Raw genomic sequence first — 15,265 nt, 5'->3', positions numbered from 1 at the left:
TTCTCTCAGCTTTTTGAAACTATTATTCACATAGATTTTAGTGTCCATTATTACTGCTGATATCAGATGTCACTTTAATTGTTTCTTTGTGTGTATTCTGTCTTTTCTTTCTGGATACTTTTAAGATCTTTTCTTTGGCTTTGGTTTTTATGTTTCTTTTTGAGCTTTGTTATTTGTTTTGCTTGAGGATTGTTGTCTTCCGAAAACTCCTCAGCTCTTCTATGTATCTTCTAATATCAGCTCCCTTTATTCTCTGTCCTTTCCCTTTGGAAATCAGATTATACATACATATACAAATAATTTCAATTATCGTATTTTTTTCCTTTTCTTGAAGCTTTTACTGTTTGTTTCTTTTTCAAATTTGCTGGTCGGTTTTGACAGTCTTCTGTTCCCTTTGTCATACTTTGGTTCCCTCTTATATTTCTTTAAACATATTAAACGTAATTCTTAGCATTTATGTCTGATTCTGATATTTGTGGTCTTTGTGGGTCTGCAATTTATTGTTTCTGTTCTGGATACTTGGAAAGTATATGTACCTTGGAACTTCATCTCTGGGAATTTTTGAGACCTACGTTAAAAATGAATTTCTTCAAAAAAGATTTACTTAGCTTCTGGCAGGTACATGGGGCCATATATCTGTGTATACACATACATATATATATATGTATATATATGGCATCCTGAGACCCCTTTAAGCTATACTTTCGACCTCTGGATTTTGATCCCCATAAAAAGGGTGAATTTGGGGCCTCAAAGCCTTATAAGGTCAGGTTCATAGTTTAGCAGTTATCTATCAGGAAAGACTTTTGTTTTTTCATTTCCCCACTCAACACCCTGAGTATTGCCTTTCTGTTGAGAAGCTAGGTTTATGAGGTCATCTACCTCCTAACCCCAAAGTCATAGTCCTCTAAAAGCCAAGCCCTGCACTAAACTGATGCCCTCAAGGCCAATGCCAGCCCTAGGACTCTTTTGTTCTTTCCTTTACTTTTGGCCTCTAGTCAGTTCCATGCTTTTAAAAAGATTTCAAAAGCAATACTGTTAACTTGACTAATGTTTATTATTTTATCATTAGAGTTATATACTGGGAGAAGTTTCTAATCCAAATGCTTGTCCTCAGTATTGCTAAAAGCAGATCCTCCTTTTGCCATTTCACAGTTTTATTTTTTCTACCTTAACTCTTGATAACCTAGTCTTTAAACTGTACTCCTAGATTTGGTAGCATTTTCCCCATTGGGACCTGTTTTAGCTTTTTACTTAAATGAGCAAAGTGTTAGACTGTGAAGACACTCCTTTTTTACTTGCCTAAAATGGTGAATAAAAATAAATGTCTAGGGGCTTCCCTGGTGGCGCAGTGGTTGAGAATCCGCCTGCCAATGCAGGGGACACGGGTTCGAGCCCTGGTCTGGGAGGATCCCACATGCCGCGGAGCAACTAGGCCCGTGGGCCACAATTACTGAGCCTGCGCGTCTGGAGCTCGTGCTCCTCAACGAGAGAGGCCGCGATGGTAAGAGGCCCGCGCACCGCGATGAGGAGTGGCCCCCGCTTGCCGCAACTAGAGAGAGCCCTCGCACAGAAACGAAGACCCAACACAGCCATAAATAAATAGATAAATAAATAAAAAAATAAAGGAATTCCTTTAAAATAAATAAATAAATAAATGTCTATTGTCAGGATGCAACCATTTGTTTGGTGTTGTACTGCCTATAATTTTCTTGGCAAAGGTGGGGGGGGAAGGGCATGTTTATTATTATTAAGGTCTGACGTGACATTTAGACGTTCCATGCTTTACTGTTTATTTTTACTTTTTTTTTTTTTAATTTATTTATTTATTTATTTTTGCCTGTGTTGGGTCTTCGTTTCTGTACGAGGGCTTTCTCTAGTTGCGGCGAGCGGGGGCCACTCTTCATCGCGGTGCGCGGGCCTCTCACTATCGCAGCCTCTCTTGCTGCGGAGCACAGGCTCCAGACGCGCAGGCTCAATTACTTTTTATAATTATAAAAACATGCTCAGAAATTGCTTCTTAAGAAATATTTAATGTTCTGCTTTATAATTCATGTGTCTTTAGATTATCACGGGTCAAAATAAAGTATCCTATTTTGACTATTAATATGGATTGCATATAATAGTAGTAAAAAGTTGTTAGGGCTACTGGTAATATATACCACAACTTTTACAACAAATTATAGTTTTAATACTTACAAATGTTTCAATGTTTTTAAAATTAGTTTCTAGTTTATTCAGGTATGCTAACTATACACTAGGAGGCAGTATAGTCCAACATTTGATGTTAAGAATTTGGCTTTGGATAACATTTGTAGAAATTGTTTCAAATTATTTTTTATGAACAAAGATTGAAATGCATTGCAAAATGTTTGATGACGGCTTGGAAAATATTTAGAGTTAAATCCATTTGAATTTTTACCTCATTAAAAGATCTTAATTTTTTTTAAGTCTTAATTTTGATTGTGTTTCTAAAAAGAATGACATGTTAAGGAAGAGGTCAGTTATTTTACTTCCAATTGAAACACTCAGTGTTTTTCTGGAACAGTAGGTCTTCTGCCAGCAGACATAATTTGCTTATCAGTACTTGGTATATATGGCTTTTAGGAGAATTTGTTTCATGAAGCATCTTTCTGATTATTAGTACGATCTTGGAATATTACTTGTAAAGTACATTGATTAACATATTTAAATAGTAGGCTTTTAAATATTTCAATATATTTTTATAATTACATAGAAGATCACTAATTCTAAACTCAAATAAGTATATTGATTCAGCCCTTTCCTTATATCCTTTCTCCCTCTGTCATACATTTTAGTTTCCTTAAGAGTTTCTGTGTTCTTGTATTTTTCTTCTAATATGGTTCCTTTCTTATGTTTATTCCCTCTCCTATAGTTTATAAAGATACTTTGTGCGAAACAAATGTCATGTGCCCTGGGTTACAGATTAGATGAGGAAAGTATTTAATACTTATTAACCTTACCTTGTTCTATCTTTCTCACTTTCTGAATTCCTTAGAGTTTATGCTTAAGTCTATACAGCTAGAATTACTTCATTGCATATGCAAGTTGTGTCACATTTATTTTTGGGTTATGTATATTTGTATGTCTATCATCCCCTTTTTCTCTCACCTGGCAGCTTATAACCCTTTCATACTTTCCAGCTTTCTCTAATTTGAGTGTTATGTTTGCATTTTTTAACAGGGCATATTTTAAAAATACCAACTTGTTAATTCAAGTAAATACAACTAAATGTTTTTAAGAACATGAAAACCAAATGCCAAGTAACCCTACTAATGCAACAAAATTGCTGTTAGGATGATATTCAGAAGATATAATGACTTGCTTATCCAGACAAGATGCTGAGTAGTCTTAACATTGTCACTTTCTACTAAAGACTTTTAAAACATTAAAAATTTTAAAGACTAATATCAGTGCTGCCCAAGAGAAATTTCTGCTATGATGGAAATATTCTTTGTCTGCCCACTTGAAATGTGGCTTATGTGATTCAGGAACTGAATTTCTAATTGCTTTTAATTTTAACAATGTTAAGTCTGTATTTAAATAAAGTTTCCAGAACATAAAGTCTCAACAGCACTAACACAGAAAATAGATGGGAAATATATATGGGATGCCATTAGCTTTAGTACATAGTGAGGTAGTCTGATGTGATGAGAAAATAAAAGGATCAGGAAATCCTCTTATAGTGCAATCCTATTCCAACGTGTATTGTTTTAATGGGTTTCGTTTCATACATGCCAAATGATATCCTTGAAATATGAGTAGAGATGAAAAAAATCAATTTGACTCTCCAAATGTCTGTTAGTTTTATGAAGCTTTTGCAGTGTATTTGTATACACTGTATACCAGGAGGCCCCCAGGAAATTATGGAGCACAAGGTGACACTGTGTGCCTTTCTCTTGACAAAACATACAAAAAATCACATTCGACCAACAATGAGGATAACCTTAACAAGGGGAAAAGTAAATCATGAAAAGGTTAGTTTACCGTCTTGGGAGTGGGTATGACAGGGAGAAGGGACTTTGTCTTCTTGATAAGTTACAGAGAGAAACACATTATAGGTGTGTTTGCATGTCCTGTATTTCTGTTCTGGGAGTAAAACCAACCTGGATTGAATCCAGCACCACCACTTAATAGATACATGAAATTGGGGGGGGGCGGTTCTGTAACCTCACTAAATTTGTTTCCTCATCTGTGAAGTGGGACTTAGTATCGTAAACAAGATAACAAATGTAACGCAGTGACCACTGTACACACAGTAAGTTTTCAATGAGTGCTAGCCATTACCATTGTTATAGATTGGTGACTTACAGAGTCAGTCTCATGACTGTATGGTCAGGCACAGTTTATGAATTGGAAACCTCCTGATCTCCCACCTGGAGGAAACGGGCTTAAGCCTCCCTAGGATCTGCTGTAACCTGTATGTAATAGATTATTATTTTTTTAATAAATTTTTTTAAATTTTATTTATTTATTTTTGGCTGCGTTGGGTCTTCGTTGCAGTGCGCAAGCTTCTCACTGTGGTGGCTTCTCTTGTTGCGGAGCATGGGCTCTAGGCACGCAGGCTTCAGTAGTTGCAGCACGTGGGCTTCAATAGTTGTGGCTCGCAGGTTCTAGAGAGCAGGCTCAATAGTTGTGGTGCACGGGCTTAGTTGCTGCACAACATGTGGGACCTTCCTGGACCAGGGATGGAACCCGTGTCCCCTGCATTGGCAGGCGGATTCTTAACCACTGCACCACCAGGGAAGCCCTGTAATAGATTATTTGAGTCACAGGTTCTTGTATAAGCTTAAAGAATTTTTTCTTATTCTATCTAAAATTGACACATACACAAGTTATCTGTTATCTCTTCCTTTTGCCCCTTTTCTAAATAAAAATAAACAGATTCGAAAGAAAATAGTAATGTACAAAATAATAAAAGTTACTTTTCTGTTACTGCCACATATCTGCTTAGGTCTCAGTTTCATTTCTTTCATTTTCACATTGAATCTTAGCCCACTCGTTTTCATCACTATCTTTTTTTTTTTTTTTTTAACTTAGTTTGGCTTTTTTTTTTTTAAATAAATTTATTCATTTATTTATTTATTTTGGCTGTGTTGGGTCTTCATGTCTGTGCGAGGGCTTTCTCCAGTTGCGGCGAGCGGGGGCCACTCTTCATCGCGGTGCGCGGGCCTCCCACCATCGCGGCCTCTCTTGTTGCGGAGCACAGGCTCCAGACGCGCAGGCTCAGTAGCTGTGGCGCACGGGCTCAGTCGCTCCACGGTATGTGGGATCTTCCCAGACCAGGGCCCGAACCCGTGTCCCCTGCATTGGCAGGCGGATTCTCAACCACTGCACCACCAGGGAAGCCCCATCACTATCTCTTATTGTGTTTATATCCCCAGTCACATTTTTCTTATTGAGTCCCCCATGTATCTGTTTTTCAGATTGTTAAACTAGCTATTTATGGCATGCTGCCAAAAAACCTTCACCGAAGAACTCTGATGCAGAGGTTGCATCTTTTCCCAGATGAAGTAAGTCACTGATGATACTTTCTTAAATTTTTTTTTAACATCTTTATTGGAGTATAATTGCTTTACAATGGTGTGTAGTTTCTGCTTTATAACGAAGTGAATCCGTTATACATATACATATATCCCCATATCTCTTCCCTCTTGCATCTCCCTCCCTCCCACCCTCCCTATCCCACCCCTCTAGGTGGTGACAGAGCACCAAGCTGATCTCCCTGTGCTATGCGGCTGCTTCCCACTAGCTATCTGTTTTACATTTGGTAGTGCATATATGTCCATGCCACTCTCTCACTTTGTCCCAGCTTACCCTTCCCCCTCCCCGTATCCTCAAGTCCATTCTCTAGTAGGTCTGAGTCTTTATTCCGTTCTTGCCCCTAGGTTCTTCATGACCTTTTTTTTTTTTTTTTTTTTTAGATTCCATATATATGTGTTAGCATACGGTATTTGTTTTTCTCTTTCTGACTGGCTTCACTCTGTATGACAGACTCTAGGTCCATCCACCTCACTACAAATAACTCAATTTCGTTTCTTTTTATGGCTGAGTAATATTCTATTGTATATATGTGCCACATCTTCTTTATCCATTCATCTGATGATGGACACTTAGGTTGCTTCCATGTCCTGGCTATTGTAAATAGACCTGCAGTGAACATTGTGGTACATGACTCTTTTTGAATTATGGTTTTCTCAGGGTATATGCCCAGTAGTGGGATTGCTGGGTTGTATGGTAGTTCTATTTTTAGTTTTTTAAGGAACCTCCATACTGTTCTCCATAGTGGCTGTATCAATTTGCATTCCCACCAACAGTGCAAGAGTGTTCCCTTTTCTCCACACCCTCTCCAGCATTTATTGTTTGTAGATTTTTTGATGATGGCCATTCTGACCGGTGTGAGATGATATCTCATTTTAGTTTTGATTTGCATTTCTCTAATGATTAATGATGTTGAGCATTCTTTCATGTGTTTGTTGGCAGTCTGTATATCTTCTTTGGAGAAATGTCTGTTTAGGTCTGCCCATTTTTGGATTGGGTTGTTTGTATTTTTGATATTGAGCTGCTTTCTTAAATTTTTAATTAAATGTTTTCTCATTTTAAAAATTGTTGTATTTTCAGTAATTTTATGTCAACTTCTGAAATATTTTTTGCATTTTATAGTGAATGCACTATAATAACCATTGCTTCTATTTTAAATCATAATGTGAGCCATTATTGGACTAAAAACCAAAAGTCTGTAAGTTCTATATTTTCATTTTAATAACTGCTTTCTTTGGAAAAAGGAACTATAGTCTGCTTTCTTTGGAACAAGAAACTATAATTAGAGCCCCTGTTAAATTGAGGGTACTCATAGATAATTTCATGGACTACAAAAAAGTAGGAATTTAGTTTACATTTTTTGTGACCTGTAGCTTCTATGGATCATAGATTAATAGCTCGGCTTTGGTTGCTAATTATTTCCCATGATTTAACTTGAGAATACTTATTCCTACTCAGAATTTGTTCAGCTAAAAAGTACTTGAAAATAAAAATAGACATTTTTATCCATAACTATTGTACTGGTATAAGTACTTGGTTTTTCTCTTTGGTATAATATAATGAAACACTAGCGTTTCTATAATAAAATAGTTGAGTCCAGGCCATGGAATCAGACTGCCTGAGTTTGAATACATGCCCCACCATCTACTGACTTCATGGCCATTATTATCTCTGTTTTCTCATCTGTGAAATGGGCACAATAATAGTACCTACTTCATAAGATTGCTGTAAGGGTTAGATGAGATAACATTTGTAGAGTACTTAGACCAGGCCCTGGAACAGTAAGTTCTAGTTGCTATCAATATTATGGGTTATAATTGTTGTCCTTATAGTTCCTACTAGAGGAATAAGGTAGAATTCATTCCAGAATATAAAGTTATACAACTGTTCAAGACACTTGTATGTTCTGTTGTTAGTTTAAATAATGCATGAGTAAATTATTCAGGCTTTTATCAAAGTGGCTAATTTATTACCTTTGCTTTGCATGAATGAGTAGAATAATTTCCCACTATTCACTTTACCTCTGAGGTAACGAGTATGGGAGCAGTATCATCATATAAGGATAAATGACCTTAGACATGAAATCACAAGAATTTTAAAACTCCTGTTTCTGATTGTACTTTCACATGCTTTTAGGAACCATAATTTCTACAAGGAACAAAAAAATAGTAATGTTATTTTTACCAGTTATAAGGTAGATACGTTTCAGCATAAATTACTTAAATAATTTCAGGCTATAAAATAAATGAGCCCATTTACCCAAAAATGGATTGCTAAATTTTTTATTGTCATGGCCATGGGGAAACAGGCACTCAGACATTGCTGGTAGCAGTACAAAATGGTGCAACCCACAAGGAATCCGGGGAATTAGGTAACATTTAACAAAAATACATACATAAGGAGATTCATGCTTGATCCGGCTATCTTATATATAGCAATTTCCCCTGAAGATACACATACACAAGATTATTGTTTCCACATTATCTACAATAGTAAAGTAATAGAAATAAATAAATGCTTATTCATAGGAAATTGGCTAAATTATGCTATATCTATTCAATTGAGTACTGTGCAATTATAAAAAGGAATGACAAATATCATTATGACGATAAGTAATGCTTTCCAGGATGTATTGCTAAGTTAAAAAAAGCAAGGTGGAAAAGAATATAGACAGCATACTACCTATTGTATGCATTTATATATATGTATGTTTACATACACACACATATATATTTATCTATCTTCTTTTTGCATAAAGAAACACAGGAAGAATAAATGAGAAAATGAAGTTGGTTACTTACTAGATCATGGGCACAAAAAGATGGAAGGAGTAGGGAAGAGGATGAGATTTTTGGAGAATATCTTTTAGATTATTATTTTTTATTACTTTAACTTTTTTATCATGTTGAGATTTTATATATTCAAAAAATAAGAGGACAATACCAATAGAAGTAAGCAGAACTAGCGCCCAGATTGTGTTTTCTAAGTGCTATTCCCTATTAAAAGGAATGTGGTTCTTCTTAGAAATGTTGTTTCTAGGTCTGGAACAAAGAAAGAAGAAGGTTATTTTGGAGTACACACATGCACAATATTATTATTTCTGCATTGTTTATAATAGTAAAATAATAAGTAACAGAAAGTAAGACAGTGATCAAAACCCGATGGAGAAATATCAAGAGAACACAGGAGGCAGCTTGAAGTGGTGCCCACTGACCAAATATGGACTGCGTGAGCCTTGAATGATCATAATGATGGGTTACCTTGAATAGAAAACAAAAATCTATGAGGCCACAATGATAGTCCAAAAATTATTTTTAACTGATTATAATTTCCCTTCTTTCTGGAGAAGGAAAAGCTCTTCTTTAGAGAAGAATGTCATCTAAAAAATGTAGAAATAATACTGAATTAGAAAAGCCACAATTATCAGCATATTCTGTATCTATTGAGTAAAACATTATAGAACAGGATATTCACACAGTTTCAAAACATCATGTCACCGAGTACTTACTACTTAAAAAGGGAAAAGATACTTTTACGTTAAAGCCATCTGGTGAACCACCACTCATAACCAAGATATTAAATATATCATCAACATGGGACAAACTGACATCATGTGCCTCCTGCTATGAATGAAGCACTGAAGACCCAGCATAAACTATATAGTGTCCTGTCAGAAATGTTTAACCTAAATCTAATGATGAGGAGAGAGTCCTACAAATCCAAAAAAAGGACATTCTGCAGCATAATTGGCCTGACCTCTTCAAAAATGTTAATTTCATAAAAGAGATAAAACAAGGAAACTCTTCAGATTAAAGGAAACTAGACTAAAGAATATAGTATGTATGTTAACCAACATAATAACATAATAGCTCTAGCATGTGACCCTTGACCTTGGATTGGAAAAATTCAATTTGGGAAATTTGAATATACACTGTATATTAGAGTAAAAGGTGTTTCATCAATGTTAGTTTTCCTGAACATGAATTTGTAATGTGGTTACGTCGGAGACAATTCTTATATTTAGGAAATATATATGCTGAAATACTTAGGGATGAAATATTTGCAGACTACTCTCAAATGGTGCAGTCAAAAAGAATGTTTTTGGTGTATGTGTTTATGAATAGATAAAAAGAGAGAAAGCAATCATGTCCTATTTGAATAGTCGGTGAATTTAGGTGAAGGTTAGATGAGTGTTCACTCATTTTGGCAACTTTTCGGTAGATTTGAAATTCCTTTAAAAATTGCAAAAAAGTGGGTGTTCCCTGGCGGTCCAGTGGTTAGGCCTCCACGCTTCCACTGCCTAGGGCCTGGGTTTGATCCCTTGTCAGGGAACTAAGATCCTGCAAGCTGCGTGGCATGGTCAAAAAAAAAAAAAAGTATAAAGAGGAAAAATTGCAAAAAAGTAAATGATCACCTCGCCCCTGTGTTTCTTTTTTCTACTTTTATTCTTTTCCTTATTTCCCTCTTAGGTTCACCACCTGCTCTGTGCAGAGGACATAAACGCATAATAGAAAGTTTTTCCGGTTTCATGTGTAATGCCTAATCAGCATCTTTAATTCCTAACTTTGCATTGATTTTGTCCATTCTTTCAGTGGATTCCTTTAATAGTGGTGAAATTTGTTAAGCTCATTTCAGTCAAAATTCTATTCAATTCAGCAAACACTTACCAGGAACCCACTATGTCCCAAACTCTCTATGCTGAGTGAGCAGTTGGCAACTTTTAAAATTGTCTTTGCAAATACAAGCTAAGGATTTTTTTTAATGGCTTCCCAAAGAAGTGTGAAATAGTCATAAATTTTCGTGAATACCGAACTGGCAGATAGACTTCTTCAGTAAGTAAAAAATAAGGACCCCTTAACAGTATTTCACGTGTCCAGGCTTCCTCTGCTTGTTCTGATTCCGCGTGCTTACACTTGCATATTTGAATATGCTGGGGAAGGGAATTTAAATATTTTTCAAATACTTTTCAGTGAAGAAACACTTCTCAATAGTATTTATTGTGTTTTGTGTATGTTGATAGTGACCCAGCCTATCCAAACCATAATTTTAAAGTCATTTTAAAAAATATTTTTTAATTTTTGCCATATTAGGTTTTAGAATGAGTTTATAGTGCAGTAGAGCTCTGTGATTCTCTAAAATTATTTTTAAATTGTATTTTGATTCTTGACATCTTGAATAACTTATTTGATGCCATGTCCTTGCCCAGATATTTAATTCCCAATTATACTATTGCTCTCTGCAGACAACCGTAATTTACTGTATAATCATCCTTTTTTTTGAAAATGTTTAGGAACACACTAAAATGAAAAGAGGCAATTATATCTATGATCCCTGGGGAAATGCCTATAGGACACTTCCATATTGATATCTTACTATTTTTTTGATAGACTCTCCAAAATTAACTGATCATTCAGATCCACAATATAATTCTCTTTCCCTTATTTTTGTTCCATGAGCACAATATAAATGTTAATTCTTTTGGTTATTCATGCTTTTCATTTTATCATTCCCTTTATTTAGTCCAATTCCTGTTCTTTTAAGATACCTCTCAAATGTATGCTTTACTCTTTAGCTTGCTTTTCGTTACCCAAGTTCAGACTTTTTCATATTTTACCTTTCCTTTTATTTTTCGGAACATTTGGATATATGTCCAGGGGAAGGTAGTTCTGGGCAAGTGCCATTAATAAAGGCACCAGGATTTGAGTGTAGACCAACGCCTGAAAGGTGGGGAGGTTGTTTACTCAGAAGCCATGGGCATTTGTGGAGGAGTGAAGTTGGAGAGGAGGGCTTCCTGGTCTAGCCAAGGAGTTAGAACTCCATCCTGAGAGGTTTTTAGCTAAGGAGTGACTTCTTTAAAACTGCAAGCCTTTAGAAGCCATGATCTTTTTATTTTCCTTTTTATACTCAGCACCTAGCACAATTTCTAGTTCATAGAAGGAGTTCAGTAAATGCTTGTTGGCTAAATGACTCAAAGATCCAGCAGATTTTCATTTTCGAAAGTTTTTTTTGGCAACAACATGGAGCATTAATTGAAAAAGGTTGTGGCACTGGAAGCAACAGACCTTGTGCATACACTCATCAGATGAAACACTGTGAGAATGAGCCAAAGCAGTGCCTTTCTGCAGTTGAAAGGAGGGGAAAAATTTAACAATATTCAGAAAAAGTAGAACTTATTGACCAGATACTTGTCAAAATTGAAGACATCTAATGTATCATTAGGAATAGGTTTGTCAAGATTAAAATATAGAATGTATTACTGTAATGAGATTACTTCTGTCACTGATTTAATGTATTTTTCAGGGATTTTTACAAAGTTTTAATTTGAAGATTGTGTTGTTCTCATTTTATAAACGTTCTTTTATTATTTTTTAATACTAAGAATTTCTAATTTATTCCTAGGGAATATATTTTAAGAAAATTAAGCCTAAATTTTTATTTACTCTAGGATATACCAGATGATATTCTTAAGAATTTAGTGGAAGAGCTTCCTCAACCACGAAAAGTGCCCAGACGTCTAGATGAGTACACACAAGAAGAAATAGAGGCTTTCCCAAGAGTTTGGTCTCCGTAAGTCTTTCTTTTCCTTCCTATTTTTGTCTTTTAACCTGAGTTTAATATCTCCTGTTTTCTTATCCAAATGATAAGATCCTTGAGGGTAGGAAGAATGAACTTCTTTTCACTCTCTTGGACACTCTTTGCAGCTTCTACCTACAAATAAACTCTAGATGTAGATGGTAGAACCAAAAGTCTCGGAGTCTTAAGACCTTGCTAGGTAAGTGCAAGGATGTTCATAGATGCCTGTAAATTATCAGATGTTTTGTTTGGGATGACATAACTTGGATGGATTGTAGTCTCTTGGGATAATAAATGAATTGTTCTTACCTAAAACAAAGTGATTCTCTGCTTTTTCAGATTGCTTCACTAAGCCAAGAATATGATCTAATGAAAGTCATTAATTCTGGATACTTACAGTCAATCCAAATAGAAAAACAAAATAAAAAAACACTTTTGCTCTCCTCTATTACAATTTCCTCTACCTATGAGCCAGAAAGCTGCTTAGATTTGACAGACTGTCCTACCTAATTGTTTCCAGGCTGTTTTGCCTGGCCTACCAGGCTCTTTGTAACCTCATCAGCTTAAATTCTTCTCACTCCACTGTGCTGGTCTAGCATAGCAGACTGTGTAAGCTTGGCACCCTTTTTATGCAATTTAACTTTCCCATGACTTTGTTCTGCTGTTACCTCTGCCTAAAACAACACATCCCTCACCTCCTCCTCTGGGATAACTCTTACTCATTCTTTAGGCCTTAGTTCAGATGTCAGTCTCCTTTAAGAAGCCTCACCTAAACATCAAGCGCAGACCAAGTGCCCAACCATCTTCTGCTGTAGCACCTGCCGTGCAGCTCTGTCATTACCATATTTACCTCCTCAAAAGCAAGGGCTGCATTTTGTTCACTGTTACATCCCCAGTGCATACAACCATACCTCACCTGATAGGGCCTCAGAAACGTTTACAGAATGTACCCAGTAGGTTTAGAGAGAGCCACGCATCCTCGTTGCTTGATCTACAAAAGACAGCTAATCTTCCCACAGGATACTACCCACTGTACTCTGAAAATCCATATCTCTTGATGGGCTGTTTGGCCAGATAGTTTGTGAAAACCTAAGTTTTCCCAGGATTACCAGTATGTCCAGGAATCTAATCCTTGACTCTCATTGCGTGTGCATATAACTTCACTCTTTGCACACAGAGGTCTTTAGGGTATTCTGTTTAAATCTTTTTGACTTTGCTGACTTGTATCAAGGTTCACCTTTAATTAAATCTGCATATAATGAGCAAAATAATATTATTAGTGATCATTTACACTTTCCAGTTGCCCCACACTGTGCTAGGTGGTTTGCATACATTGTATCTAATTCTCTTACCAATAAGATAAAATACATTATTCCTGTTTTTAAGACTAAGCCAAAGGTTGGCTGGTTTGTAGTACAGCCTGAATTTGAAACTAATTGTAGCTGATTCCAAAACCTGTGTTCTTTCCACAAAAGTAAACTGCTTCATTAATTTATTTATTTATTCAACAAATATGTATTATGTGCAAGACACTCTTATGTGCAAGACACTATAATAAGCACTAGGACACACATTTGAAAAATTACCATTAAAGCAATTATTTAATTCCGTTTTACAAACTTTTATGGAGTTTATACTACGTGCTACACCTTTTGACAGATGCCAAGGAAATGCAGATGATGAAGCATTTAAATGAAACTTCCTCCAAAAGTCCTTCCTATAACCCTTGAGCTGGGTTAGGCCCCCTTTATAGGGTCTCATTGTACATGTTCCTTTTCTTTTACTGTATTTATTCTAATGTAATTAAGTATATGCATGATTACCTGTTTAATGTCATTCCCTTACGAGACTCCATGAGGGACGTGTATGTTGTCTTGCTTAGCACTGAGCACAGAGTGACTGGCTCATTAAGTAGGCACTCAGCAAATATTTATTGAATGAATAAATGAAGAAATAGAGTATCCTTTTATCAGCTTTTATAAATGAGGTTGGAAGTAATCTTCAGAACATATGAAGGTAGTAAAATGCTCCAATTTAATACTAATTCTTCATGTCAGAATCAGTGAAATTGACCAACTTTAAAAACCCTTTGTTTTTGTTCCTGTTCACTGTATCATCTGAATTATCCGGCTGCTTTTCAGTTGATATCAAACAAGTGATTAACAAACTCTATGTGAAAAATTGAAAAAATTGGCTTTATGATGTCTGATATTTTTATCAGCTAGTTATTAGGATACATTCTCATGCTAAGTATTTCTCTCTAAAATAAGGAAGTGCGTTTTCTATTATTCCCTTATGTTCTGGTTTTGATTGCTTGACATTGACATACCTGTGGACGAGAAACTATACATTATGTGACCTGATTTGATTCTAACAACTGAATTAAGTGTGGAGTGCTTTTCTCTTTTCCTTCGCTACTTTTTAGATACCTGTTTAATAGTTTGCCTTCTTGTCAAAACCTAAGATTCTGTTTTTAATTCTTTTTGTTTAAATTCATTTTTTTCCTCCAGATCATACAGTGGTTTATTTAGATAAATCAGTAAATAAAAGGTTTTAAAGTTTGTTCCACATGCTATGATAGTTACAATTATTCCCTCCTTTGGCATCTGAGAAATGAAGCTTCTGAACTACTTTGATGATGTTTAAACTTTAGGAAAAATAATTTTAATTTAACTTGTTCTTGGAGATTTACATGGTCATTTAGTCAAGACATATCCAATGTACCTTTTCCTACTTAAACCACATAGAACTTACATTTATCCTTAAAACTCAGTCCATATAAACACATAACATTTTTCTAGGAAGATGTTAACATTTTTAAAAGTTCCTTAAAAGAGACATGGAATTTGCCACAAATTGAAATTAATCCCTAACTTATAGAAATTATTTATTAGCTTAAATTTACCACCCTGGAACCTTTTCTTTACTAAAAATTTACAATAATATAGACTGCACATAAAATAGACAACATTTACTTGAAACATAATACTCTTTGGAAAGTAAACTCAGGCATTCAGTTGAAAAATATTTTAATTTGGGGGGTTTTAAAAACTACTAAATGTTCATTGTAGAAAATAAGAATACGATATGTACATAAGTAAATAATTTCACCATACTTAACATTTTGGTG

At 35.3% G+C, this 15,265-nt stretch overlaps 1 protein-coding gene across 1 annotated transcript in view; it reads left to right on the top strand.

Annotated features, from left to right (window-relative positions):
- MRPL13 (mitochondrial ribosomal protein L13) overlaps nucleotides 1-15,265 on the top strand; it is a 38,390-nt gene that overhangs the window by 14,798 nt on the left and 8,327 nt on the right. The window contains exons 5-6 of the mRNA XM_061171934.1: nucleotides 5,448-5,534; nucleotides 12,008-12,129. Of these exons, the coding sequence (XP_061027917.1) occupies nucleotides 5,448-5,534; nucleotides 12,008-12,129 (209 nt within the window). The remainder of the gene's footprint in view (nucleotides 1-5,447; nucleotides 5,535-12,007; nucleotides 12,130-15,265) is intronic.

This window comes from Eubalaena glacialis, chromosome 17 (genome assembly GCF_028564815.1).
Source record: "Eubalaena glacialis isolate mEubGla1 chromosome 17, mEubGla1.1.hap2.+ XY, whole genome shotgun sequence".
Lineage (NCBI taxonomy): Eukaryota > Metazoa > Chordata > Mammalia > Artiodactyla > Balaenidae > Eubalaena > Eubalaena glacialis.
The sequence above is the reverse complement of the archived record's forward strand: the minus strand, read 5'-3'. Positions and strand labels throughout refer to the sequence as shown.